The following is a 25,556-nucleotide window of genomic DNA, read 5'->3' on the forward strand; positions in this document are numbered from 1 at the left end:
CTACTGCACTGAAATCCATTCTTCAAAGGAGAAAACGTTTTTTTTTTTTAATATTTAATTTTGAAATCTGACATGGGGCTAGACGTAACCCCCAGTCATGTGACTTGTGCTCTGATAGACTTCAGTAACTCTTTACTGCTGTACTGCAAATTTGAGTGATATCACCCCCTCCCTTCTCCCCCAGCAGCAGCACAATGGGAAGGTAACCAGATAGCAACACAAGATAACAGCTGCCTGGTAGATCTAAGAACAGCACTCAGTAGTAAAAATCCAGGTCCCACTGCGACACATTCAGTTACATTGAATAGGATAAACAACAGCCTGCCAGAAAGCAGTTCCATCCTAAAGTGCTGGCTCTTTCTGAAAGCACATGACCAGGCAAAATGTCCTGAGATGCACCTACACACCAATATTACAACTAAAAAATACACTTATTGGTTCAGGAATTAAAATGTATATGGTAGAGTGAATTATTTGTTCTTTCAGCAGTTTTACCTGTAGAATTCCATTTGCAGCTGGACTTTCCTCCAAGGATGCCACGCTGTGCTCCCATGGGCACTAGACCGCACCAGTGTTCTTTTGAAGGGACACCATCTTCCCAAAATTAACTTCCTTTACATGGTTATTAATACTGAAGAATAATAGTATCTTAATATTAAAGGGGTTGTTCATCTTTAAGTTAACTTTTAGTATGTTATAGAATGACCAATTCTAAGCAACTTTTCAACTGGTCTTCATTATTAATTATTCATTTTTATTTTCCTTCTACTGACTCTGTCCAGCTTTGGAATGGGGGTCACTGACCCCACCTAAAAACAAATGCTCTATAAGGTTACAAATGTAATGTTTTTGCTACTTTTTATTACACATCTTTCTATTCAGGCCTCTTCTAATCATATTTCAGTTTCTTATTCAAATCAACCAGATAGAGCTGCTGCATAAAAGGCTAAATAACTCAAAACCCACAAATAATAAAAAAATTAAACCTAATTGATTATCACTCTCTACATCATGCTAAAAGTTAATTTAGCTGAACAAACCCTAAACTTAACTGTTAAACCTTTAGTAAAACTTTTTATTTACTTTTTTGGCAAACTTTTAGTATGTTATAGAATTACCTGTTCTAAGCAACTTATCAACTGCTCTGCCTATTTATTTGTTTTTTCAAGTATTTAAATTATCTGCCTTCCCACTTTCCAGCTTTCAAATGGGGGTCAGTGACCCTCGGCAACCGATGTTCTCTGCAAGGCTCCAATGTTACTTTTTATCTTCTAGCCTCTCATTCAAACCCCTTCCAGGTTGCTAGGGTAATGTGGACCCTAGCAACCAGATAGCTGCTAAAATGCCAAACTAGAGAGCTGCTAAACAAACTTGGAATTAAAAAAAAAAACACGCAAATAATAAACAATAAAAACCAATTACAAATTGTCTTGGAATATTACTCTCTCTTTTGCTATTTCTTCATGCAAGCACAAAGAATGCCAATAACTTCTAAAGCTGTAAAGTAAAATGTATGCGTCCAAAAAGAAAATATTTCACATTGTTTTCAGGACGACGGTCTTGCTTTATTACAGGAAAACTGCAGCTGATACAGTAAACGCCCTCCCGAGGAGTGTGAGGATAATAAGATACATTTAGGGGCATATTTATCAAGGGTCGAATTTCGAATTGAAAAAAACTTAAAATTCTAATTCAAAAAGACCAACCGAAATTAAGTTGAAGTTTTTGGTCCGTTTTCGATCAAATAGGTCCATATTCGGCCCAAGTCCAAATCGAAGGAATAGCGCATTCGATCGAATTTGATTCAAAGTTTTTCCCATAAAAAATTGACTCCAAATAGGTTCTAGGAGGCCCCCCATAGGCTGAAACAGCAATTCGGCAGGTTTTAGACGGCGAATTGTCGAAGTCGAATTTTTAAAGACTCCGTACTCTTTAAATTTCTAATTTTTTTCAAATTCAAACCGAATTTGGACTATTCCCTATTCGAAGTACAAAAAAAATAGCTCAAAATTCAATTTTTTTTTCATTCGCTAATTCACCTCAACCTTTGATAAATCTGCCCCATATTCTTTGCTCCCATTATTCTATGTTCCCATTGGCTGCAAGGGGAATACTATTGTAGTGCTACTGTATTCCTATATAGATCCAGATAAAGTGGATTTCTGTTGGCTAGCAGTGCTGGTACAGTGATATATAGGCTATTTATATAGACTGAGCAGCTGGCTAGACCCCATTGAGAAGCAGCAGACGTGCTGCCATAGAGCAAGCTGCTCAGGAATGCGGGTTGCATGGCACCAGGCTTAGAAAGCAGCAGATTGAATAAACAGTGAGTTACAAACAGCATGCAAGGAACATGAGGGAACCTGCTTGTTTATTTCCAGGAAGGGAATTTCTCTGGGGGAGACAGGGAAATGAGTGCTGCATATATCTGTAGGTGGCTTTGTATGGTGAGACAGAATAGTGAACTCATGCTCAGGTTCACGGCTGCGATCCATTGTGCCCCCGCTGCTTCTGCCTAATTAGGCATTGTTTCACCTATCCCACCCTTTGCTATTGAATGTGCACATTTCCCAGCAGGCGACGGCAGTGTACATGTATGCATAACTAAAGGAGTGGTTCACCTTTAAGTTACATTTTAGTATGTTATAGAATTCAAATGGCCTTCATTATTCATTTTTTTATCGTTTTGAAATTATTTGCCTTCTTCTTTCAAACGGGGGTCACTGACCCCATCTAAAAAACAACTGCTCTGTAAGGGCAGAGACACACGTTCAGATTCAGTGAGATTAGTAGCCCGACGACATCTCCTCTTCTTCGGGCGACTAATCTCCCCGAACGGCCTTCCTGCTGCTAGAATGTAAATCGACGATGGCACTCGGAACGCTGCCTCATGAGGAAACTTCGGCGACTTCAGAAAACGAAGCGGTTCGGGGTGATTAGTCACCCCAAAGAAGTGGAGATTTGTCGCTGGGGCGACTAATCTCCCCGAATCTGAGCGTGTGTCTCTGCCCTAAGGCTACACATGTATTGTTTGTTATTTCTACTTTTTGTTATTCATCTTTCTATACGGCTCTCTCCTATTCATATTCCAGTCTCTTATTCAAGTCAAAGCGTGGTTGCTATGGTAATTTGAAACCTAGCAACCAGATTTCCATCTCCTATAAACTCAATTTTAATCAAATAATTCACATTTTCAAAAATTATTTCATTTTATCATTATTCTAATCATAAAACAGTACCTTGTACTTGATCCCAAATAAGGTATACAACTAATCCTCATTGGAAGCAAAACCAGCCTATTGGGTTTATTTAATGTTTACATTTTTTTAGTAGACCTAGGGGGGTTATTTACTAAAACTTGAATATATCTCTTATTTTTATTGAACCAAGCTCGACCAAACTCCCATCCACGATTTTATTTTATCTATCAATAAAAGAACTCGAAAAAGTGGAGTCAGGAAAAACCTGATAAAATCAAGCGAAAACTTGTTTCTTTATCGTTTATCAACCAAAACCCCTGAATTTTTTATCAGACGCAACCCAGTGCAGATCATGATACAGGTATGGGATCCGTTATCCGGAAACCTGTTATCCAGAAAGTTCCGAATTACGGAAAGGCCATCTCCCATAGACTCCATTTTATCCAAATAATTCAAATTTTTAAAAATGATTTTCTTTTTCTCTGTACTAATAAAACAGTACCTTGTACTTGATCCCAACTAAGATATAATTAATCCATCTTGGAAGTAACTCCAGCCTATTGGGTTTATTTAATGTTTACATGATTTTCTAGTAGACATAGGGTAGGAAGATCCAAATTACGGAAAGATCCGTTATCTGGAAAACCCCAGGTCCCGAGCATTCTGGATAACAGGTCCCATACCTGTATCTTCAAATTGTAAAAGGGACATCTGCTATTGACTTCTACATGACCTCGACAGGTTTCACTTTTTGCACCTTTGGGGTATAATAAATCTTGAAAAATTCTCAAAAATTGAGAGTTTTTCTTTCCTCTAAAAATTCAAGTTTTTGTCCAAAAAACCTCGACCACAAAAAATTGAGGCTTCGTAAAATAACCACCCCAAAGTATGGAGATCCAAATTATGGAAAGATCCATTATGCAGAACACTCCAAGTCTTGTGCACACTGGATAACCGGTCCCAGCCATACCCAGTCCCTAATCACAGTTGTAGGGGCAGTAAATGATGTGAATGACTAAACAAACAGCACATTGTTATTATATAAATAGCAGCTAATAATAATAATAAATAATCAGACGTGGCTGTAGACAGAGAAAGGTGTCTGACTGTAGCAATACAAAATAACTGCCAAGAATCAAGCATCGTGTGATTTTACTTGGGGCCCAGAAGTGGGACGTACCACTGTAAGGACGAATCAAAGCCAGGGCAGGGTGATACCATGTAATTATGCCACTGTGGGTAATTAAAGCAATTCTCTCGTTGCTTGAGCGATTGCAAAGACTTTTCCACACCGAGTGCCGTGATGTTTCCCTGTTGAATCTGTATTACATAAACAGACTGCACAGGGAGCGCTTTGCTTGAATGGATCCTTTGTGTGCCAGCGCTGGGAGCAAAGCCCGGGATACAGGTGGCAGCAGATCTCATCTGGCAGCTCCCCAAGGCCCAACGTTTTTTGCGAAGCTACAGCAATTAATCAAGTCGATTGACATTTATAACAATGGAGGCAGATGATCAGACAATTTTTTCCTTCTGAAGTGAAATTAGATTTAGAGAGATGCTAGCGGGCAGATCCGTGTTTATACGGGCCTCATTGTGAGGATTTTCACTGGAAAGGCATTGACGTGGTTTTGCATATTATGGCAACTCAGTGGTCAGCATTGGTTCCTTGGAGCTCTCGGTTTAAAGGGGTTGTTCACCTTTAGGATAAGGCCACACGAGGAGATTCGGGGAGATTTTGTCGCCTGGCGACTAATCGCCTCGTCTCACTGAGGCAACTTTGGGCGACTATTGAAAACGGATCACCGCTTGTGCATTAGCGCAGACGACTTTTCATTGTAGCCTATGGGGAAAAACGCTGAGGCAGTTCTCCCCGAATCTCCTCGTGTGGACTAGCCCTAAAAGGAGAATCTCCTACCCTACATAGACCCCCCCTACCTCTTTACTTACCCCTCAGTGCAGATTCTGTCCAGCGGAGTTTATGGGCACCGTCTTAAGCCGATTCAGTAATCTTCGGAATGAGACTGGCGTAAATTTACGTGATTTTCGGCGCATGGTCAGTTGTCGCAATACAGATAATTGCTCCAACTGCCCATGCGCCGATCCGACGGTCTCGTTTCCGAAGATTACCGAAGAGAAGAAGATGGCGCCCGTGAACTCCGATGCCTGAATCTGCACAGAGGGGTAAGTAAAACGTTAGGGGCATTTGACCGGGATAACACTTAGGCAGGGGGGAGGAGGGGGTCTATGTAGGGTAGGGGGGTAGGGTTTTTTTAATGTTAGAGTTGAATTCTCCTTTGAATTAACTTTTAGTATGAGGTAGAGGGTGATATTCTGATACAATTTGCAATTGGTTTTTTTTTTTTATTTGTGTTTTTTGAGCTATTTAACTTTTTATTCAGCAGCTCTCCAGTTTGCAATTTCAGCAATCGTGTTGCTAGGGCCCAAATTATCCTAGTAACCATGCTTTGATTTGAATAAGAGAGAAAAATAAATAAAACAAACAATGAAGACCAATTGAAAAGTTGCTCACAATTAGCCATTCTGTAACATGCTAAAACTTACCGTAAAGGTGAACCATCCCTTTAACTCCAGCCAGTGAACCAGGAGTTGTATGTTCTCCATGTGTCTATGTGGGTTTTGGAGTGTGAGCGGAAACCGAGGTATTTATAGGAAACCCACGCAGACTCCCAGTTAAAGGAACAGTAACACCAAAAATTAAAGTGTAATAAAGGAATGAAAATATCATGTAGTGTTGCCCTGCACTGGTAAAACTGATGCGTTTGCTTCCGAAACACTACTATAGTTCATATAAACAAGCTGCTGTGTAGCAATGGTGGAAACTGAAAAAAGCCTATATGGCACAGGTTAAATAGGGGATAACAGATAACACCATTATGCTCTACAGAGCTTATGTGCTATCTGTTGTGTAACCGGAGCCTTTTCTCATTTAAATGGCTGCCCCCATTGCTACACAGCAGCTTATTTATATAAACAATAGTAGAGTTTCTGAAGAAAACGCATCAGTTTTACCAGTGCAGGGCAATAATGCTTTATAATTTTATTACTTTAAAACACTTTTGTTACTGTAACTCCTGGATAATGCTGTGGCTGGAATCAAACCTGGGTTCCCAGTGCTGCAAGGCACAGATTGATAGCTCGTTCCCTAAACTCCATATTTGTATTCATCTCTTGTCTCTGTCCTGAGAAACCATTAATGTAACATGTCTACCAGATGTCCTGGCTGCCTTACAGCAATGTATTATTCCTTGGAAGTGTTACAAGTGAGGAAGCTTTGGTGACTTTGGAATTCACAATTTCCACTACACAAGCTTTGTACATTTCCTTAAAAAAACACATTCCTGGGCAAAATTAGACAAGTAATTAGTCCCGTGCAAAGGAATTCAGAGGATAACTATATTTACATGCATATGGCTAGAATTTCCTCTCTGACACGTTGGAGGGTGGGGAGGATGACGGTACAATGGCCAAAAACCTTTCTTTGCTATTAGAGACCCCCCCAGTGATTTGCTACTTCCTTCCCTTGGCCAGTGCTCCCCTGCTTCATAGTTTGCACCGGCCCGGCGACTTTTCCTTTGAGCATTGTGTCGGTGACCCCCATTTGAAAGATGGAAAAAGTGAGAAGCAGAAGGCAAATAATTCAACTATAAATAAGAAAAAATGAAGGGCAATTGAAAAGTTGCTTAGAATTAGCCATCCTATAACATACTAACAGTTAAAGGGGTTGTCCACCTCTGAATCAACTTTTAGTATGATATAGAGAGTGATATTCCGAGACAATTTGCAATTGATTTTCACTTTTTATTATTTGTGGTTTTTGAGTTATTTAGCTTTGTATTCAGCAGCTCTCCAGTTTGTAGTTTCAGCAATCAGGTTGCTAGGGTCCAAATTCCCCCTAGCAACCATGCACTGATTTGAATAAGAGACTGGAATATGAATAAGGGATGGCCTGAATAGAAAGATGAGTAAAAAAAAAAAAGGATCAATAACAATACAATTGAAGCGTTGCAGAGCATTTGTTTTTAGATGGGGTCAGTGACCCTCATCTGAAAGTTTAAAAGAGTCAGAAGAGCAAGGCCAATAATTAAAAACCTATACAAAATAAATAATAAAGACCTATTGAAAGGTTGCTTAGAATTGGTTGTTCTAGAACATGCTAAAAGTTAACTTAAAGGTGAACCACCCCATTTAATTACTGTATATTGGAAAGACGTGCATCTTCTTTCATTAGGCAAGAAAAAAACATTTTTGGATGGATTCTGCCAGGAAGCTTTTATGATGCATTTGGGTATGTAATAATAGGACTTTTCCTGTTGAATAAACAGAATATTAGTTTTGTTGACATTTATCCTTGGTTTATTTAGCAGATGTAGAATTGGACCCAGGCTCAGGGCACATCTGTTGCTCTCTCTTGCCTGATGAAACGGCCCATTCGCCTCGAGTCAGAGTGAGAGGCTTCCTTGCCTAGTGCTTTGGGACATTGTGTTAAACAACAAGTCAAAACAAATGAATCCCTAGGATGTTACTGCTGTGCAAGTTATTGCATGGATGTCTGCTTGTCTAAATAAGCAGCATAATAATAATAATAATAATAATAATACAGAATCTGGGAAACACTGGGATACTAATTAATTCACTTTAGAGAATTTCCTCCTGCATTGGGCCACAGTGAGAAAATGTTATCTCATGGTTTTATCACGTGAAAACTCATGGACGAGATTCAATTCGAGGAGAAAAAAACTTTTCTCCTAATTCAGTTTTAGTTTTTTTCCCATAGACTTCAATAAACAGTGATAAACAGTTTTTCTGTATTGAATTGCATCTCAAATTAAATCTCGTCCATGGTTTTTTACCTTTTTTTTACTGAATTGAATCTGTTTTATCTCTGTTTTAATTGGCTGCCTATTAAAGCACCAGTAACATAAAAAAAAAGTTAAAAAAATTATATTCTACTTAACGAAAAAAAACACCAAGGCAGTTTTAACTAAGTCTTTATTAAGAAATTATTTACAGATTCTCTGCATGCGCTCCTCTTCAGAAACGGCGGCAGGGCGACGATCCATCGTGCGGCACTCGATTTCTCCTCCCTGGCTATCTCCTATAGAAGGCAGGGAGGAGAAATCGAGCGCCGCACGATGGATAGTGCACACACCTCGAAGCCTTCAGCCGGAAATGTCAATGGAAATGTCAACAGGTTGGCACAATATTGGACTAACAAGAAAGTGGTCTATTTTAAAAAAAAAAAGCATTATACAAAAAACATTAAGGTGGCCATACAGTGGCCGATAAAAGCTGCCTACTGTCGACAGTTTATTAGCCCGTGAGTTTGCCCCCCCCCGACAGGCTTCCCCGATCGATATCTGGCTGAGAGTAGGCCAGATGTCGATCAGGCAGGGGTAAAAATCCCGTTGGATCGTGGACTGCATGTTTGTTGATGCGGTCCCGCGATCCGACCACCGGTATTGCTGCTGCATTATGATCCAACCGACCTTGAAGGTGGGCATATCGGGGAGAGATCCACTCCATCATTTTGCCAAACAAGCGGATCTCTATATGTATGGCCACCTTTACATGTATCGTGCCTAAAGCGCACTTAATCACCGGCTCATGATCAAGTGCTCTTTAGGCATGAAACGTGTAAGGCTTTTCTGTATAAACATTTTTTAAATGCACCACATTCTTGTTAGTTCAGTATTGTGCCAACCTGTATAATTTCTCCATTCACTTTCACTATACTTATCTAATACACAAAAGCCATTTAGATCTTGTAAATTATATCCATATAACCGGTGACTAGTGATGTCATCAGTTATAAACAGTGAGTAGTGATGTAATTTTTGTCACATGACTCACTAAAACTTGTGTATTATAATAAATAAAGTACCCTTGTTGGGAAATATGAGGATATTAGAACTAACCCTGGAGTTCCATGACCTTCTGCCTCGTTCTTTTATATGGTCATGAAACTCCTCGGTGACTTATAGTATCCTTATATTTTAGGGGGTACTTTATTTAATATATATTTTACTTAGGTTTGGATTGCTCCCACAGTGCCCCTTTTTGTGTATTTCTGCATAAACAACCCCCTCCATTCACCCTTTGATTTACAGACAAACAGAAGTCCCTAATGCAGGCGGTTTATTTATGCACTGGGAAGATGAATTATTTACCAGTAGGCACAGTGCTACGCAATATGTTGGCGCTATATAAATACATGTTAATAATAATAATAGGCTGACACAAGGGCGTTCATTCTGATTGGAAGAGGAAAAGTTCCATCCTATCATGCCAAATTGTGGTTGTACTGGCCGATTCATTAGATAGATTTATTAGCCTCAGGAAGTTTGATGGCAAAAGAAAATTAGAAAGATACTGAAATTAGCTCATAGTCCGAAGTTGATCTAGGGACTGGTCTGATTGCCCTCTTGCAAGCAAAATTAACAGCAGAGGCAGTTTTGGGTGGGCACTGCTCTGTTTTTCAATCCCTTATACCATTAGCCCATGGTTTGTATTTGTTTTTTAGCAAGTAAATTGTCGGATGCTCCTGTAGCCCTGCTATTTGCAGGACAGACATCATTGAAGTATATCCAAATAAACGTTCCGGCACATTAACATGATTAGTCTAGTAAAGAGTCTCGCCAGGATATTTACAAGGATATTAAGATGATTAATTGCCACCGTAGCCCGTGCTTGTCCAGTATGGTTTAACATCTTCTAGTTTTTACATGTGTATTTATATCAATGGAAAAGTTTGCTCTTAAATTAGCAATCGGCATGATGCAGATAAAGGGAATCTTAGCATTGCTGCGGCTGGTTGTATTTACTACAGGTTTGGGAATAGTTTGTTCCCTACAAAGGGAAACTTATAATGCTGTCCGGGTTGCTAGGGTCACTTGTTATTTTTACTCTATTCTGTTAATGCCATACCAAGAATTGAACTGAGTAATGGTTAGGGTTTCTCTTACTCTTGGCTTCTTTGTTTCTTTATCTCAAAGTCCTCACAAAGTTAACCATTTAGGGAAGGGGTGGGTTTGTTTATACAGAGCTGCTACTTCCAGAAAAGGCAGAATTAGTTTTCTTTTTATTGTGCTCTAGCTGAGCCCAGGTGTATAGTTTATAGATCGACGACTATTTGTAAATGTAATTATTACTGAAAGTCCTGTTTGTTTATCCGTTTCTGTTCTATTGATTGACTCTTGAAATAACAAATATTGCTACCTGCTTCTGCTGTGGAGTTTTCCATAAAAACTATGGGCATATATTTCATGGAACAAAAAAAATAAAATAAAGTGCAAGGTCTCTTAATCAACTGGCTTCTGTTTTTCACAATACCTCAAGGGCATGTCTTCATGTTCTCTCACTTTCTCTTTCTCTCACTCTCCCTGCAGAAGAGAAAGGCAAATATTTACAAAACTGTTAGAATTAAGAAATGAAAACCGATTGCAAAGTTGATAGGAATCGGTCATTCTATCACATACTAGAAGTCAACTGAAAGGTGAACCACCCCGTTAATGTTTAAATAATTATTTGCAGACTTTAAGGTATGGCAAACTAAATTACAGAAAGACCATCTTACAGAAAGAAAACCCTAAAGAGGGTAAATATTATGGATGCACGGAATCCCGGATTCGGTTTAGGTTTCAGCCAGGATTCTGCCTTTTTCAGCAAGATTTGGATTCAGCCAAATCTTTGTGCCTGGCCTAACCGAATCCGAACCCTGTCAGAAAACAGGGAAATAAGAATTTTTTTTTTGTCACTATTTCCTTTCCCTCCCCTAAATTGCATATTCAAATTCGGATGCGGTTCGGTGTTAGGCTGAATATTTCACAAAGGATTCGGGGATCCAAAATAGTAAATGTCAAATCACACCGAACAGCTGTGAGATGGGAGGACATAGATCTTGGACCGCAGTGCATGAAATCACTTTGGCTCCTAAATTGCATATTCAAATTCGGATGCGGTTTTGTATTCGGCCAAATATTTCACAAAGGATTCGGGGATCCAAAATAGTAAATATCCAATCACACCAAACAGCTGTGAGATGGGAAGACCTAGATTTTGGACAGCAGTCCATGAATGCACTTTGGCAGTATGTGGCTTGTGACCTGCTGAAAGCAAACAATCTATTGAGAAGAAATGTCTGAAACGTCTATTCCCATAGGGATGATGGGACTGGTAGTTTAGTAACATCTGGAGAAGATAGATGGTTAAAATTATAATTTTGTTTTTCTCATAAACAATATTAATCTGAAGCATATGTTTTCCACTTGTAGGCATATTGTGTAGGACATGTGGATGAAAGCAGGAAAACCCATTGTGTTTATCCCAGGGCGCCATTTTGCTCATGCCTCTTATATAAGTATGTTAAAGGAACAGTAACACCAACAAATTTAAGTTTTTTAAAGTAATGGAAATATAATGTATCGTTGCCCTGCACTAGTACAACTGGTGTATTGAGCTTCAGAAGCTCTATTGTAGTTTATAGAAACAAGCTGCTGTGTAGCCATTGGCTGAAAATGAGAAAAGGCTCAGGTTACACAGCAAATATCAGATAAGCCCTGTAGTATACAATGGGATTCTTCAGAATTTATCTGTTCTCTACTGTGTATCCTGTGCTTGAATGGCTGCCCCCATGGCTAAACAGCAGGTTGTTTATATAAACTATAGTTGTATTTCTGAAGCAAACACAACAGTTTTACCAGTGCAGGGCAACAGTGCATTATATTGTCATTCCTGAAAAGCACTTTCATTTTTTTGGTGTTACTTTTCTTTAAAATGCTTTTTGCTGTTAGAGGTCTAGAGTCAATATGTTTTTGCATAACAAAGGGCCCCTAGTTTGCTAGCTGCATGGGCCCCTTAACCTACTCCGTCTTTTGTGATAACAAAGTTGTTGGTGACTTAGTGAATCTCATAAGAATGTTTTATACATTTTATGCAATTTTATACAGCTCTGGCACAGCAGTCTGTACTCTCTTCACGTGAATGAACATATTCCATTAAACGGGCCTAACTAACAGTTTATCTTTAACAGGTGGGAGATGAGGCCGACTTTCTGGCTGACATAAGCTCTGGCAGCTGCAGGGAGACAGACTTGATAGGAGAATGAAGAACAAGCTGCATTGCTGCCTTCTTCTTGCAGTGGTTTTCTGCTGGGTGTCCAGTCTCGCCAAGAGTCAGGAACAAGGTGAGTGCACCCTTCTCGTCCTGCTTGGGTTGTTGTTTAATTCCTATACATTATTTCTTGCCACAGTTGTTAGGGCAAATAAAATGCAAAATGTTACAGATTTCAGGATAAAAAAAATCCACATTTTTGTGTTTTCAGTTTGAACAGGTGGCAAATGCTCTGAATTGTGCCTATATAGCCCTGAATGGTAATCTCCTGGCTCCATAATAGGAGTGGGATGTGTAGCCCCCTCCCCATTCCAAAGCAGAATTTTAAAGGACAAGAAAACTTGGGGGTGGTAGTTTGCATCTCCCACTGAATTCAATCCACCATCGGCCATGGTGCCTTTTTTTCTTCTTTTTTTTTTTTTTTACAGGAACACTGATTACTGGAAAAAACAGCCCTCACTGGTGTGATAGCAGGTACTGTAGGGAGAGATGGTGCCTATATTATAGTCGAACAGGAATCACTGGCACTCAAAGGCAGGTGCAAGCAGGGCCAAGCCCTTGCGTATTTATTCAGCAGAAAAAATGCAACGTTCCGGGGTAAACCCCTTTGTCAATGTTCGATTGTACATTTCGGAGGGTGCCGACCTCTCCATCACCGAGCACCAGGCATCGAGCTGTAGGCCAGGGTGTGCGAGTGGAACCTTTGTTTGTAGCCTATATTATAGTAACAGTGGGATAATAGTCTCTGAGAATGGGCTGTGGCTGTGGGATAGCAGGTATAGTGGGGAGAGATGGTGTCTATAGTAACAGTGGGATAAAAGTCTCTGGGAATGGAGTGTGACTGTAGGATAGCAGGTATAGTAGGGAGAGATGGTGACTATAGTAACAGTGGGGATAATAGTCTCTGGGAAGGGAGTGTGTCTGTAGGATAGCAGGTATAGTAGGGAGAGATGGTGCCTATAGTAGAAGTAGGATAATAGTCTCTGGGAAGGGACTGTGGCTGTGAGATAGCAGGTATAGTAGGGAAAGATGGTGCCTATAGTAACAGTGGGATAATAGTCTCTGGGAAGGGAGTGTGACTGTGGGATAGCAGGTATAGTAGGGAGAGATGGTGCATATAGTAACAGTGGGATAATAGTCTCTGGGAAGGGAGTGTGACTGTGGGATAGCAGGTATAGTAGGGAGAGATGGTGCCTATAGTAACAGTGGGATAATAGTCTCTGGGAAGGGAGTGTGACTGTGGGATAGCAGGTATAGTAGGGAGAGATGGTGCCTATAGTAACAGTGGATAATAATCTCTGGGAAGGGAGTGTGACTGTGGGATAGCAGGTATAGTAGGGAGAGATTGTGCCTATAGCAACAGTGGGATAATAGTCTCTGGGAAGGGAGTGTGACTGTGGGATAGCAGGTATAGTAGGGAGAGATGGTGCCTATAGTAACAGTGGGATAATAGTCTCTGGGAAGGGAGTGTGACTGTGGGATAGCAGGTATAGTAGGGAGAGATGGTGCCTATAGTAACAGTGGGATAATAGTCTCTGGGAAGGGAGTGTAACTGTGGGATAGCAGGTATAGTAGGGAGAGATGGTGCCTATAGTAACAGTGGATAATAGTCTTTGGGAAGGGAGTGTGACTGTGGGATAGCAGGTATAGTAGGGAGAGATGGTGCCTATAGTAACAGTGGGATAATAGTCTCTGGGAAGGGGCTGTGGCTGTGGAATAGCAGGTATAGTAAGGAGGGATGGTGCCTTTAGTTGGCAACCTGATTGGATAATATCAGGATGGCCAGACAATTTGGGTTTAGCCACAGGTCCAGTGGGAGACCAAAGAAAGGGGCCATGATTTTGCATGTGGATCAGCATTGCTACCAGCAGCACACACACAGAACTTTTGATTTGCATGCAGTGGCTGTGCTCCTGATAGCTTACCCCTTTGTTGGCTGGATAGTGTCCCCGGTGGCTGCCCCCCACCCCTTTCGGAAGAAGGAGCAGGTAAGGGCGAGTGCAGATCTGAATATTTTTGCCATTACAAAGGAGAATAACTCTGCTGAACAAATGAAGCATATGGTCTCCTCCCTTATATATAAAAGTAATTATGCAGGGACAGGGGCCATGTTATCAATAATAATACCAATAATAATAATTCTAGGTACAAAGCCATCCTATCACACTCAGCTGTCTGTTCAAGGGAAGGTAAAGGGAAGCCAGAGACACGGTCCAAATAGGGTACATTCTCCATTTAATGCATCCTCGCAAAGCAAATTGCAATTTTCTGCGGCTGGTAAATGGTAGATTTGTCCATTTGGAAGCCATCTGTTTCCGCTGAGAAGTCTCTGCTTAGTGTGACCGCAAAGGAAGAAAATCTGTTCAGCTGTAGGGACTTATTACTGTGAGGCAACACATAGAATTAGAATGAAAAACAACCATTAAAGTAAAAAATGAAAACCAGTGCCGGTAAATCTGCACTTAGGTAAATGGGAAAGTATCGAGCGCAGGAAAGTGGTTAACATAAAAGCCAGTCACACTGCTGTAACATCATCATAAATCCACTGTGGTAAAATAAAACCCTAGTTTTATTGGGACAAGTGCTCTGAACAACAGCACTCGGCATTATGGGAGTTGTAGTTCCTGAAGGCAATAATGGTGCTGTATGGCTAAACTGTGCCCTGCTGCTTCACTACACTGTGTCTGGCGAGAATTTAAATCTGTATCTTTTTGAATACACACTGCAATCATTTTCTAATGTGAGTCACAGGGAATTAAAAGAATATAAACCTGACAAAAACGAGCCCCAGTGATTTATGACTTATTTAGTAACATGCTTCTACTTGACTGTATTTATGCTTCCCTGGTTCTCTACTAGTTACTGATCTACTACTGGTATGCGGGGCTAGAGAGGGACAGAAAAGCATGTGTAATTTGTAATCACCAAGTGGCCATCATTCCAAAGTAACACAGTAGAATGCAATGTTTTCCCTCTAACAATCTCCTCAGTCATTTGTGAGAAACATGTCTGTATCCTGTGATCTTATAGGACAGGGCTTCCCATAGCAACCAATCAACTTCAGCCAATCAGGAACCACTTATATGAACAGATGGGCGTTTACTTCACCAAGGCCGAAACTGATCACAGAGATTATTATCCCACTGTTACTATAGGCACCATCTCTCCCTACTATACCTGCTATCCCACAGTTACACTCCCTTCCCAGAGACTATTATCCCACTGTTACTATAGGTACCATCTCTCCCTACTATACCTGCTATCCCACAGTCACACTCCCTTCCCAGAGACTATTATCCACTGTTACTATAGACACCATCTCTCCCTACTATACCTGCTATCCCACAGTCACACTCGCTTCCCAGAGACTATTATCCACTGTTACTATAGGCACCATCTCTCCATACTATACCTGCTATCCCACAGTCACACTCCCTTCCCAGAGACTATTATCCCACTGTTACTATAGGCACCATCTCTCCCTACTATACCTGCTATCCCACAGTCACACTCCCTTCCCAGAGACTATTATCCACTGTTACTATAGGCACCATCTCTCCCTACTATACCTGCTATCCCACAGTTACACTCCCTTCCCAGAGACTATTATCCCACTGTTACTATAGACACCATCTCTCCATACTATACCTGCTATCCCACAGTCACACTCCCTTCCCAGAGACTATTATCCCACTTTTACTATAGGCACCATCTCTCTCTATTATACCTGCTATCCCACAGTCACACTCCCTTCCCTGAGACTATTATCCACTGTTACTATAGGCACCATCTCTCCCTACTATACCTGCTATCCCACAGTCACACTCCCTTCCCAGAGACTATTATCCCACTGTTACTATAGACACCATCTCTCCATACTATACCTGCTATCCCACAGTTACACTCCCTTCCCAGAGACTATTATCCCACTTTTACTATAGGCACCATCTCTCTCTATTATACCTGCTATCCCACAGTCACACTCCCTTCCCTGAGACTATTATCCACTGTTACTATAGGCACCATCTCTCCCTACTATACCTGCTATCCCACAGTCACACTCCCTTCCCAGAGACTATTATCCCACTGTTACTATAGACACCATCTCTCCCTACTATACCTGCTATCCCACAGCCACAGTCCCTTCCCAGAGACTATTATCCACTGTTACTATAGGCACCATCTCTCCCTACTATACCTGCTATCCCACAGTCACACTCCCTTCCCAGAGACTATTATCCCACTGTTACTATAGGCACCATCTCTCCCTACTATACCTGCTATCCTACAGTCACACTCCCTTCCCAGAGACTATTATCCCACTGTTACTATAGGCACCATCTCTCCCTAATATACTTGCTATCCCACAGTCACACTCCCTTCCCAGAGAACTATAATTTTTTTTCGGCAGGCTGATTTCTGCTTCGTCTGGCCCTAGCCTAAAGCTGCTTTTCTTTGAGCTCAGTGTAGGGATATACATTTTTCCTAGACCCATAAAGACCCATCTTTGCCTCTAGTTGCCAAATCATTGTGTGGGGTAAGAGTACATTTGCTAGGACTTTATTCTGTTCTTTTGCCTGTCTGTATCCAACTTGTACTGATGAACTCACAGTACACTAATTGACAAGTAGATTGCTCACAAGAGCCCAACATGGTTGTGCGTTGACACAGATAAGCATTTTTTTTAATGTTGTTTTCTTGCATTCCAGCTTAATCCTCAGTTGCAACCACTTTCAACATCCTCACTGCAGTATAAACATTTAGTCACACACAGGCATGTCATTAGAAAAGCCATAAATCAGTGTGAATCAGTTCTCTGCTTCTGCCAGTTCAAAAATAGACCTTGTTCCAAGATCAAATGGGAACGTTCCTAGATCTACATGTTAAATGATTTGTGTTTTTACCAGGAAAGTGTGTGTGTGTGTGTCTCTGTGTATGCTGCTGCGTATGAGTGTAAAGGCAGCAAGTTTTGTCAGTAAGGGATATTGGAATGTTATACTACTAGTGTGTAACTGGGAGCTTGTGGGCCAGTATATTTAATACTGAGTATTAATAAGGGTTAAAAAAAACATTAAAGGTTAAATGATCAAAGTGTCGGCCCAGGCTATAGGTGTAACTTTTTTTTGTGCTAAGGGACCCTAAACTGAATTATGCTGAATGATTTCCATCAGAAATCAGAGGGCCCCTTCATACCCCTAGAGGACCTGTATTATTCGGCCTCTGCCTGCTTCAGGCCCCTGAACAGTGGCCCAAATATGCCCACAAAGCCTTGCTGCAGTGTCCATCAGAAGTCTCCTCCCAAAACCTTCTTTGCTTAAAGGAGAACTAAACCCTAATAATGAATATGGCCAAAATGTCATATTTTATATACTGAACTTATAAAGTTCAGCTTCTCAATAGCAGCAATGATCCAGGACTTCAAACCTATCACAGGGTTCACCATCTTGGAAAGTGTCTGTGACACTCACATGCTCAGAGGGCTCTGAGCAGCTGTTGAGAAGCTAAGCTTAGGGCTCGTCACTAATTATCAAGCAGAAAATGAGTTTGGTCTGTAATATAAGCTGACGCTACAGGGCTGATTATTAAATTCTAATGCTAATTGCACTGGTTTCTGCGCTGCCATGTAGTAATTATCTGTATTAATTACTAATCAGACTTATATTGTGCCATTTCTATTCTATATGTACTGTATATTGTGAGTGGGTCCCTAAGCTCAGTAAATGAGAGAGCACAGAGCATGTGCAGTGAATCAGCAGAAAAGAAGATGGGGAGCTACTGGGGCATCTTTGGAGACACAGATCTTTACTGCTAAAGGGCTGGGGTTGCCTTGGGAAAACTGGATTTTTTCCCAAGGCAACCCCAGCCTGGATTTGTTTATCCCTTTCCAGCGGTGTAGCTAGTGGTTGCCAGGCCCCCCAGAATTTTTTTTTAGAGAGGGGCCCATTGCACAGAGATCCCTTATCAGCCCCCCCTGCCTGTCTGCCCACTCTCCACCACCTAGCCGCCCACCCCTTGCCTCCTGCCAGCCCACTCTGAGCCACCAGCATCTCCAGAGGATGTTGACCCCCACAGTTATGCCTCTGTCCCTTTCTGTTCTTTGGTTCTGACTCTTGAATTCATGTAGCAGAATCCAGTGCTCCTCCGGGCTTGTTCAATAGCTGGTTTCTGCTAGATTGTTGCTTAGAATGACATTTTGTTCCATTATTGGGTAGATTAAAGGTGGCCATAAACGGGCAGATTCAAGATGCCGATTCGGGTCCTTTAGACCAATTTGTCAGTTTATCTGTACGTGTATGGGGCCTTCCGACAGGCCTCCCCGATCGGTATCTGACCAAAAAGCGGGCAGATTTTGCTCAGGGAGGCTTGATTTTTCTGTCGGATCGAGGACTGTATAGGCTCATAGATGCGGTCCTTGCTCCGACTTTTCGTATCCCCTTCATTGTAATGGGATTGTTTAGCCCTAGGGCCAAACGATTTCATTACCACGACATCGCCCTCCCAATGTGGGCCTGTCTGAGGGAAGATTCGCTTGTTTGGCGACCTAGCCAAATGAGCGAATCTTACAGTGTATGACCGCCTTTAGTCTTGTTTTGGACACTGCAGCAAGTCTTTGTGGGCCTCAAGCGACTAATAACTGAGAATCATCAGTAGTGTCTTGAGAGTGGCTGAAGCTCAGCAATAGCAGGAGGCACTTGTTTGGATTCCTCTGGTTTGTAAACTGCCAATAGAATATAATCTCTTGTTACTGCTGTGACTGCTCCTTGTTGTTCTGATGCTACACTTCTGCTGTTTCAGATTCATCAGGATTTTTTCAGAACCTACAATGCTTCACCCACAATCTAGAGACTGCCGTCTGCTCCTGGGTTGCACCAAACACTACAAAGTCGGACATTCTATATCAGATTTGCTATAGGTGAGTTATTATCCATGTAGTACGTACTACTCTGGTGCATTACTAAGTGTAGGCTAAGTACAGACATGGTCATAAAATAAAGAGTAGTAATACACATAGCGGAGGTGTGTGTTCATGCTGTATGCTCTTGCTAGTTACAAGAGTATATTACCAATAGTAATCATACAGCTACATGCTCATGCTGTATGCAGCATGTTATTTACATGAGTATAATGAGTATTGATACAGAATACAGGTGTATATTCATGCTGCACGCAGCCTGTTGGTAACATAAGTAGCATGTGAATGTGCACCCCTTGCAGTTTCACCTTTATACAGACATGGCATGGAGCTATAGCCGTTACTCTTGTCTAACACCCACGCTAACCTTACATATCACTAACAAGTTATCATGTTACCCCTAGCTTGCCCTTTCTAAGCCTGTGCTGCTTAAATAGCAATAATTCTAAATGTATTAGGTTTATAATACTCTATAAGGCATAAACGTTTGAATATAGAACCTGTACAGGCAGCTATTTATCCATAATTGTCCTGCTCTCAATTAAGATTCTGCAAACCCCTACCCTAAAAAACAAAAAATGCTGCTCCTTCAACTTAAATAACAGTGACCCCTAGTGGCAGAATGAGAGGGATGTAAAGGAAACTGATTGTTACAAGAGAGAGCGAGACTGGCCTTTAGCTGTGGCTTTACTTTATAGAAATCCTGTTGTTGGGTAGGGTTCAGGTTATTTTGTTGGACTGACTGTGCCTACATGCTTGGCATGGCAATCTGTTGATTTTTTGAGGGAGGGTGAAAGTTTGCAGAGGAGTCGGGCAGAGCCATTTATACCCAGGCTGGCACAAGTTTTATATGCTAGAAGTACATTCTTTTATTGGGTGGAAAAACAGTCGGTAGTGAACTGTCTGCATATAATATCTGTAGCTTGCTGGCATGTAAAGGGTCAGACAACCCAATGTCATCGTTTTGCCATCAACATTGATTTATTTTGGGTTAGGAACACCAGACGTTGTTTTGTATTACAGATAATTATACACGAATACATAGATGTTTGTTTAATTACATTGCGGTGCTGGTTTCATAGCATTCTGGATAATGTGTCTCCAGATAACAGATCTCGTGCGTATTCTGTGCTTTTTATTTTCTGTGCAAACACTTGTATAGTGTAAGTTAGGGTGAGGTTTTTACATTGTGTTTTTAAAAACGCACAGTTCAGCATAAATACACCAGTGCAACCACACTCGCATGATAATATGCATTTTTCCTGTCGTTTTCTTTTCCCAACATGCATTTCTGTTTTTTCTCATTCCCCCACAATTCCACTCGGAAAAATTCTAGTAAACCTTTGTGAAAAATAGCCAAGCGGAAAAGCAATTTACATGCAAATTGTAGCCGGACTGATCGTCAATATGCAACATAAGTACGTCAGCAGCATACAATGCCGCAATTATGTATATGCGCAATCCATCTCACAAGAGTTTGGCCGCCGTATTGAAACTACGAGGTGTATTTGGGCGAAGTGTATTTCCAACATCTCCTCCTGAATCGCTGCAGATCTTTAATATCAACTCGGCTTTATTGAAGCGCAAATTCAGTTACATTATAACGGTGGGTGTGCAATTCTAACGTGTTTCGTGCCCGCAAGCTAGGCACTTCATCAGAAGTGATTCAGGAGAAGATGTTGTAGCCAACGTGAAGCGATCGGCATATCGCGACAGCTGTGATCGAGTAGGAGACGGTACGGACGGGAAGAGCTCTGCCATTGCCGCATCATCGTGACCTGCTTGAAGTGTATTTCCAAACCTGCGGAGTTTAAAAATATGGCGTTTCCTTGACGTATTGGCGTTTCTGCTGAAAAAAGCAAATACTGGTGTTGCATGGCGGATGTTGGCTTTATTCGGTGCGTAATTCCGCTCGACTGCACATTTTTATAAAACGCAGTGTAAAAACAGTATGTTTGACCTTGCCCTTAATGTGCTCCTGCCTCTGTCTGCTCTTTAAAGTCCCCAGTGCAGGACTAGGAGTTGCAGATGTGAGTATGGGTGCAGTTCAGGGGTCTCAAAGTAGGATTTTCTGCCTCACTTCGCTTGCCCTCTGTTGACAGCTTCATTTTTGATCTTTGATGCTGTCAGCATTTATGGTGACCGTCAAGTATCAGGTTGTGTTTTGAATAAAGCAGTTACCCCAATAGGTACAAATATGGGTGCAAGTTGCAAGACTCTTCTTTAATTACTATTCTAGAGACACAGCTATGGGGAGGGGAGAGCCAGAGAAGCTCTATGTTACACCAACTGGATTTTGTAAGCTTTTTACTTTTTCCTTTGTATCCCCTATTAAACTGATGGTAGCCGGCTTTATTGATCTGAAAATATTATATTTAAACAAATGAATTCCCCTCAGTCCATTATCTCACACTTACCTCAGAGTGTAAAGGCTCATCTTACACCTATTTATTTAATGGCCTTGTACAAGGGAGATGCATATTAAGGGTAAGGGCAGATTCGGGGAGATTTAGTCGCCCAGCAACTAATGGCCTCTTCTTCGGGGCGACAATCTCCTCGATCTGCCTTCCCCTACCTTCCCGCCGGCTATAATGAGAAATCGCCAGCAGGATGATTAATTATCCCCGGATCTGCCTGTGTGCCTTTACCATTAGTGTTAGGTTATGTTTACTCTTAGCCCAACCTGACCTATTCTAAATTAATCCAAATTAACACAAAAAAGTGCACATTTTATCTGCTTTGCAAGATATCACTATTTTTTTACATTGCTAATATAGAGAATCTAAAACAACAGCACTGCTTGCTGTTCACTCGTGTGATTTTGCTTTGCTCCAAAGATTAAGTTAGTGAGCATAGAAGAGTCGTGATGATCTTGTGGTCAGTTCCAAGCAAATCATCTTCAAAAGACTTTGCTTTGCTCACTAATGAAATTTTCTGCTGACTGCAGCCAGCATATGGTGCTAATATGGCCACCATTGTTGAACAAGAATACAAATCAATGGAGGGTACACCAATAAAGACAACTTGAGTATATACACTATTAGGTAAGAGCCCAAAAAGCACCCCCTTATAGGGTAGCTTAAAATACACAATTATCCTTATAATGGGCTTGCACACTCAAACAAATTATCAAAACAAGGTGGTATTACAAAAAAGATCTTTTTTAATAGAAAGGTAATATGTGTCATACAAAGCAATATTTTTTTTTTTTAATTGATCATGCATACAGATTAGTCCAATTCAATAGTATAGTGAAAATACACAACACCCTGATCGTAGTCAAAGCACAAAAAGAATAACAAGAAGCGGATACACTCGCCCAAAATGAGAATAAACCTGACATTTCTGCATAATAGCATTTCTCAAGGGGGGTTCACACACCAATAAATAAATAAAACTGTCTCTGGTTCACTTTCAGAAAGATTATTCTCTAAATATTTTTTTTCTTTTCCTTAGCACTTCTGGTTCTTCAGTATGTTTCAGTTCCAACAAAAGTTCTCTGGAAGTTGAGTTTGAAACGACTGCACCGTTGAGCATAAGTATAAAAGCTAGCAATGCCCAGGGCAGTCCTGAAATCAGATTTCAGAAAACTATGAGCGATATTCGTAAGTATTTCTTAAATAGCTGTTTATTGGTTAAATTACTTCCTGCATAATAATAATTACAGTGGTTTTTATAAAATGGTTTTTATTTATTGATTTGAATTGTAGTAACAGGGAAGTATGTGGAAATGTACAGTAGATACAATAATATGTAGATACCTTTAAAACATTGGGCCAGTTTAATATAAGGCATTTAAGGGTATCCATATACGTATACTTGGAATTGCGACTTTTTTTTTATTATAATTTATTTATACCAAGAATACAGATTTGGGGATTGAGCAAAGGATGAATTTCCGTCACCTTAAAAATAATGTCATTATTTTTGGGCAAGACTTAATCATGTGTAAAATTATATATATAAATATATTCTCTATGTTTGGAGCAATAGGCCCTGTTAAGATTCCCCATGTGGTGAAGATGCAGTGGGGTAACATATTGGTGATGGAGTGTGTTCAATGACTAGGAAGGCTAGGCCTGGTTGATCTTAAAGGACAGTAAAATCAAAAAATTAAAGTGTTTTAAAGTAATAAAAATATAATGCAGTGTTGCCCTGCACTGGTAAAACAGATGTGTTTGATTCAGAAACACTACTATAGTTTAAATAAACAAGCTGCTGAGTTGCAATGGGGGCAGCCATTCAAAGGAGAAAAGGCTCAGGTTACATAGCAGATAGCAGATAAGCTCTGTAAAACATAATGGTGTTATCTGTTATCCACTATTTAACCTGTGACATATAGACTTTTTTTTTTAAATTTTCACCATTGCTTCTCAGCAGCTTATTTATATGAACTATAGTAGTATTTTTGAAACAAACACATCAGTTTTACCAGTGCAGGGCAACAGTACATGACATTTTCATGACTTTAAAACACTTTCATTTTTGGTGTTACTGTTCCTTTAACTTTTTTGGTGTTCTCTGAGTCAAAGACCTTTAGAGAGGTGATTGAGTAGACAAAGTCTCAGTAACCCATAAAGACCAATATGTTACTGGGTATACCTACAACACTGAATCCTCACCAACTAAATGAAATCCTCTTACCCGGCATCTTTAAAAGTCCTTTATCCCTGGCACCAAACTTTCAAACAACGTGGTAATGTCATAGCAGGTTCTCTAAACCCCAGTCTGTAAGACACATGCTCTACCCTGGCTTGTTGTCCCATTGGTCACTTTCCAGTCATATTAGGGAAAATGCCATTGGTCTCTTTGGAGCAGGGATTTGGTAAAGAACAGGCAGGGTGACCCCATCTGTTTTCTATTCATTTCAGTTCACCCCAACAGTCCATGTGACATAATTACATTTTTGTACTCCTGAGGGTTGCCTTTATCATAAAGGGTGGTTCATCTTTAAGTTAAACTTTACTATGTTTTAGAATGGCTAATTCTAAGCAAATTTTCAGTTGGTCTTCATTTTTCTTTTTATAGTTTTTGAATTATTTGCCATTTTCTTATGACTCTTTCCAGCTTTCAAATGAGGGTCACTGACCCCATCTAAAAACAGATGCTCTGTAAGACTACAAATGTGTTGTTTTTGCCCGAGAACCCAGAAAAAGTTGGATTTTCTGGCGAAGACCCGATAACTTTAAATTAGGGATGCACTGAATCTACTATTTTTGATTCGGCCGAAACCCCAAATCATTCGACGAATTCTGTGCCAAATCATAATTTGCATATGCAAATTAGGGGTGGGAAGGGAAAAACATTTTTTACTTCCTTGTTTTGTTTTTGCATATGCAAATTAGGATTCAGATTCAGTTTTGGCCAGGATGAAGGATTCAGCCGAATCCTTCTGAAAAAGGCCGAATCCCGAACCGAATCCTGGATTCGGTGCATCCCTACTTCAAATTGAGATAGGTACCTCCCCCATTGACTTATACATGACCATGCCAGGTCTGAGATGACAGATTTTCAGATTCAGCTTTTTGCAGCATCAGGTTATAATAAATATCGTAGAATTTGAGTTTTTAAAATTTGGGCTAATAAATAACCCCCAATTGTCCATGAGCTTATTTTAGCTGTGTCATAGGAAGTCCTCTTTCTAACATTGTTAGGGTATATATTAGATAATATTCCTCTAATTGTACCCTCTTGTCTTCAAGCCTTTATTCCCCATGCCCCGGAGATTCTCTCATTCGTGCCTGATAACGAGACTGATAAACTACACGTACAATGGAGTGTGGACAATTCCACCTTACTGAGCGAAGTTGAAGTCCGGTGTCAGATCCAAATTCTACGCAGCGAGAACATGGATATTGTCGAAAAAGTAGGTGACCCTTTGTATGTGTGGAATTTCACTGACACTTGGGTTGAGATGTTTCCACTGTCGACTGATAAGTGTCTTAGATGAACTGCTTGCCTGTATGTAATTACTGTCCAATGACTCCAGTTGTTTCAGTACAAACTTTCCACATCCTTTAGGAATCTATGGTGCTGGGAGTAAAATACTGGTAGCTGTGTTTGTGTTGATAATATAATGTAGTGTAAAGTATACATATTACATATCACGTATTATATTTAGGGATGCACCGAATCCAGGATTCGGTTCAGGATTCGGCCTTTTTCAGCAGGATTCGGCCGAATCCTTCTGGCCGGCCGATCCGAATCCTAATTTGCATATGCAAATTAGGGGCGGGAGGGAAATCACCTGATTTATTGTCACAAAACAAGGAAGTAAAAAAAATTTCCCCTTCCCATCCTAATTTGCATATGCA

At 40.6% G+C, this 25,556-nt stretch overlaps 1 protein-coding gene across 1 annotated transcript in view; it reads left to right on the forward strand.

The window, feature by feature from the left end:
- Positions 1-25,556, forward strand: part of lifr.L (LIF receptor subunit alpha L homeolog) — a 69,630-nt gene that overhangs the window by 12,852 nt on the left and 31,222 nt on the right. The window contains exons 2-5 of the mRNA XM_018266325.2: positions 12,250-12,402; positions 19,125-19,242; positions 22,699-22,847; positions 24,945-25,108. Of these exons, the coding sequence (XP_018121814.1) occupies positions 12,321-12,402; positions 19,125-19,242; positions 22,699-22,847; positions 24,945-25,108 (513 nt within the window). The 5' untranslated portion in view covers positions 12,250-12,320. The remainder of the gene's footprint in view (positions 1-12,249; positions 12,403-19,124; positions 19,243-22,698; positions 22,848-24,944; positions 25,109-25,556) is intronic.

This window comes from Xenopus laevis, chromosome 1L, assembly GCF_017654675.1.
Source record: "Xenopus laevis strain J_2021 chromosome 1L, Xenopus_laevis_v10.1, whole genome shotgun sequence".
Classification (NCBI taxonomy): domain Eukaryota; kingdom Metazoa; phylum Chordata; class Amphibia; order Anura; family Pipidae; genus Xenopus; species Xenopus laevis.